Raw genomic sequence first — 3654 nt, 5'->3', positions numbered from 1 at the left:
CTTCTGAGTAGCTGGAGTTACAGGCATGTGCTACCACGCCCGGCTGATTTTTGATTTATTGTAGAGATGAGGTCTCGCTGCCCAGGCGGGTCTTGAACCCGCGGGCTCAGGCAATCCACTCACCTCAGCGTCCCAAAGGCGCGGGGATTACAGGCTGAGCCACCGAGCCCGGCTATAAGACTTCTTTGAGTCTATTTTTAAATGTGAGTAAAGGGACCAGAATTGGGTAATACAGGGTGAGAGTCAGAGGCTGAAGGGGAAAGCAAGAGGAGCATGGACTGGTAATGGGAGTTATGGAACTATCCCAGCAAATCACGCTTCCTCCCTGGGCCTCAGTTTCTCCATCTGCATAGTGAGACCTGTTAAGCCAGATGTTCTGACCTTAAAAGTGGGGATTCAGAGGTAGAAAAGAGGAGGTAGACTGAGAGGTCCCTGGGAATAGAAGGTTGGCAGGGAAGCTGAGTGAAAGTACGGAAGAGACCTCGCTAATGGTTTAGGGGCTGGGGCAAGAGCATACGTGGAAGCCTATGTATCATGTGGCTAAATATTTAAAATGTATAAAGCAAGGCTGGGTTCGGTGGCTCAGTCTGTAATCCTAGCACTTTGGGAGGCCGAGGCGAGAGGATTGCCTGAGCCCGGGAGTTCGAGACCAGCCTGGGCAACTTGGTGAGACCTCATCTCTGCAATAAACCACAAAAACTTGCTGGGGATGGCGTGTGTCTGTAGTTTCAGCTACTTGGAAGGCTGTGGTGGAAGGACCATTTGAGACCAGTAGGTTGAGGCTGCGGTGGCCGTGAGTGTGCCACTGCACTCCAGTCTGGGTCACAAAAGTGAGACTCCAACTCAAAAAAAAAAAAAAAAAAAATGTATAAAGCAAACTAACAAACTATTGAGTAAAATACATTCTACTGGCTGACCTTGAAAAAATATTTTTATATTTTTGTAAGGCCAAGTTTGAATGAGAATTCTCAGACTCTGTAGAGTCTCACTTTGGAGGCTGTGGAGTGGAAAAAACTGGCCCTGATCTCCAGTTCAGGTTACAACGTGAATGTTCTCCCATTCACAGGCCTCCAGCTCTAGGGAGCGGGGCTGACTAGGGGCCCAAGCTGCTGTGCTTTGAAATAATCCAATTTTCAGGTGGGGCTGAGGGCTCATTTCTCACAGGCTGTTCCTGCCAAGGACTGAGTGCAGCAGGGATATGAGAGGGGTCCGGTCTTGGGAGACGTGAAGGTCCTCTGATGGCTGCCTTTGCCTTGAGGACACCCTGACAGCTTTGCTGAACCTTTCTTTGGTAGCAACCCAGAAAGCTCCTGTCCGGCCGTCTCTCCCTCACTGGGGCTCAGCCTCATAGCCTGCCTCGATGTTCCTCCCAGCCTTCTCCAGCTCCTTCCTTCTTTCCTTTCACACATGCCTTTCCTCGAATAAAATCTTCACCTCTGAACCCTGTCTTGACACCTGCTTCTCAGAGGACTTGGGCTAATACATGGGTCCCAGGCTGGTCCCCTTCTTTTTGGCCCTGGCTCCTTCCCACACCGTGAGGTGCCCTACACGCATGTGTATGGAGTCCCAGGCACCCAGAGTATGGTCCAGAAGCAGGCCATGGCGGGCCTGTGTCCTTGGCCTGCAGCATCCTCAGCCCATGGTGGTGTCGGGAGTAAGGCAGGGCCACAGGGAGCAGGAAGGGGGTCCTCTTTTGCCCAAGTCTAAAGTGCTAGTGGAACCTTCCCTTTCCCCTGCCTCCCCTCCACATCAGCCTCCTGACTTGTGTGGCTCTTTCTCATGTGCCTTGCCTGTGTGTGCTTCTGGAACACACTTTTTTTTTTTTGAGTTGGAGTCTCACTCTGTCGCCCAGACTGGAGTGCAGTGGCCACTCCCGGCCACCGCAGCCTCGACCTGCTGTCTCTAGCGATCCTTCCACCTCAGCCTTCCAAGTAGCCGGAACCACAGGCGCGCGCTACCACGCTCGGCTAATTTTTGATTTATTGTAGAGATGAGGTCTTGCCAAGTTGCCCAGGCGGGTCTTGAACCCGTGGGCTCAGGCAATCCACTAGCCTCGGCCTCCCAAAGTGCTGGGATTATAGGTTGAGCCTCTGAGCCGGGCCTGGAGCACACTTTGCAACCACCTGCGCGAGGGGTGGTGAGCATGTGTCCCAGTACCCTCACATTTCTGTCTTCTTTCGTCCCCGTGAGGGTCTGGTGAAGAATAGAAGAAATGGAGGCTCACAGACATTGAGTGAATGTCCACACCCAGGTCTTCTGATGTTCACCCCTGGGCTCCACCAGGATGTCCCAACCATCAGGGGCAATCACAGGGCATCACACAGCTCCCCTCAGTCCCTGGGAAACGAATGTGCATTTCTCCTAATGTTTAAAAAAGAGCTGCAGCTTTCAGCCTCGCAGTAACTCAAACGTGGGAATAGAGCGCCAAGTGTGTGGTCTCCCGAGGCCAGCTAGGCTCCAGCCTCTCAGAACTTCTCATTATATTTGCAGTCTGGGTAGCGGTAGGAAAATCTGGGGTCACAGGTTCTCAGGGGTCTCAAGATGTCCTTCAGCCTGCTGGCAGCCCCAAGGACTTCTGAGTCTGGGCCGGTGGCCTCTCCACACTGAGCGAGAGCGGAGTCGATCTCCTCTTGCACCAGGGATGGGAATCTCCCCTGGAGAAGTCGAGGCAGCAACTGCTGACACGCCAACACCAGGCTCTGCTTCTCAGGGATGGTGTCGCAGGAGGGTAACTGTGTCTGGCAGCCAGAAACCAGGCAGCTAAAAATATCTTTAGTTTCTCCTGCCCTGGTGGCTGCTAGGCTGCCTAAAAAAGAAATGAGAAATATTACACACATTACAACCTGTGCTCCTTGGGGGTGGGCACCACTAATTAGACTTGCTGGACGAAGTGGTTTAGTCTCCTTGCATTTCCCTGTCATCAAGAGATTTAGGGCTCAGGGAAACACATGGAGGAGTTTCTTGTGCTACAATACACTGAGGCTTCGGTATGAAAAACCCACCTATCTCTACCAGAAATTAGGTTTATAATTGTAGGGATCACATCCACATTGTTAGTCTCTCATTATTACAGAATTAGAGAGCCCAGGAAATTATTAGGACTGGTTTCACTTGCCCTTTTAAATTACAAAATCAGGAGAGCAAACAGGTAATCCTGAATATGTATTCAAAGAGTTGCCGTGGGACTGCCTAGTGGTTTGCATATCCTGAATATTTTGGAATCAGTCTTGTTTCTTCTAATTAGATTCTTAGCAAAAGCAAATCAAGAAATGAATAAGTGTGGTTTAATTTGTCTACTTTTGTCGACCTTCTCATATAGCAAAATCAGAAATAGGAAAAGAAAATCCTTTGTCTTCTTGTTGGGCTCAGAAAATTTGATCATCGTTAGAGATTGGGGTGTTCAAAAGATTTTGTTGACGAAAGTTGCCAGACTCTGTAAATTATTGAAGGTTTATTCTGAGCGACATGTGAGTGACCTACGTTCATGAAACCCATCCCAAGAGGTCCTGAGAATGTGTGCCTTGGGTGACAGAATTGTAGCTTGGTGATACATATTTTAGGGAGACAGGAGTTATAAAAAACCATATAAATACGTATGAGAGCCGGGCTCGGTGGCTCAGCCTGTAATCCCGCGCCTTTGGGAGGCTGAGGTGA

General features: G+C 50.1%; 1 protein-coding gene across 1 annotated transcript in view; it reads right to left on the bottom strand.

Moving 5' to 3' along the window:
* Positions 1-2279: 2279 nt before the first annotated feature.
* The window catches only part of LOC103252395 (deleted in autism-related protein 1-like), a 3093-nt gene continuing 1718 nt past the window's right edge, over positions 2280-3654 (bottom strand). The window contains exon 2 of the mRNA XM_008051020.2: positions 2280-2806. Coding sequence (XP_008049211.2) covers positions 2466-2806 — 341 coding nt within the window. The 3' untranslated portion in view covers positions 2280-2465. The remainder of the gene's footprint in view (positions 2807-3654) is intronic.

Source organism: Carlito syrichta, unplaced genomic scaffold (genome assembly GCF_000164805.1).
Source record: "Carlito syrichta isolate Samal-C Ts95f unplaced genomic scaffold, Tarsius_syrichta-2.0.1 Scaffold156292, whole genome shotgun sequence".
Taxonomy (NCBI): domain Eukaryota; kingdom Metazoa; phylum Chordata; class Mammalia; order Primates; family Tarsiidae; genus Carlito; species Carlito syrichta.
This window is presented reverse-complemented; position numbering and strand designations above follow the sequence as displayed.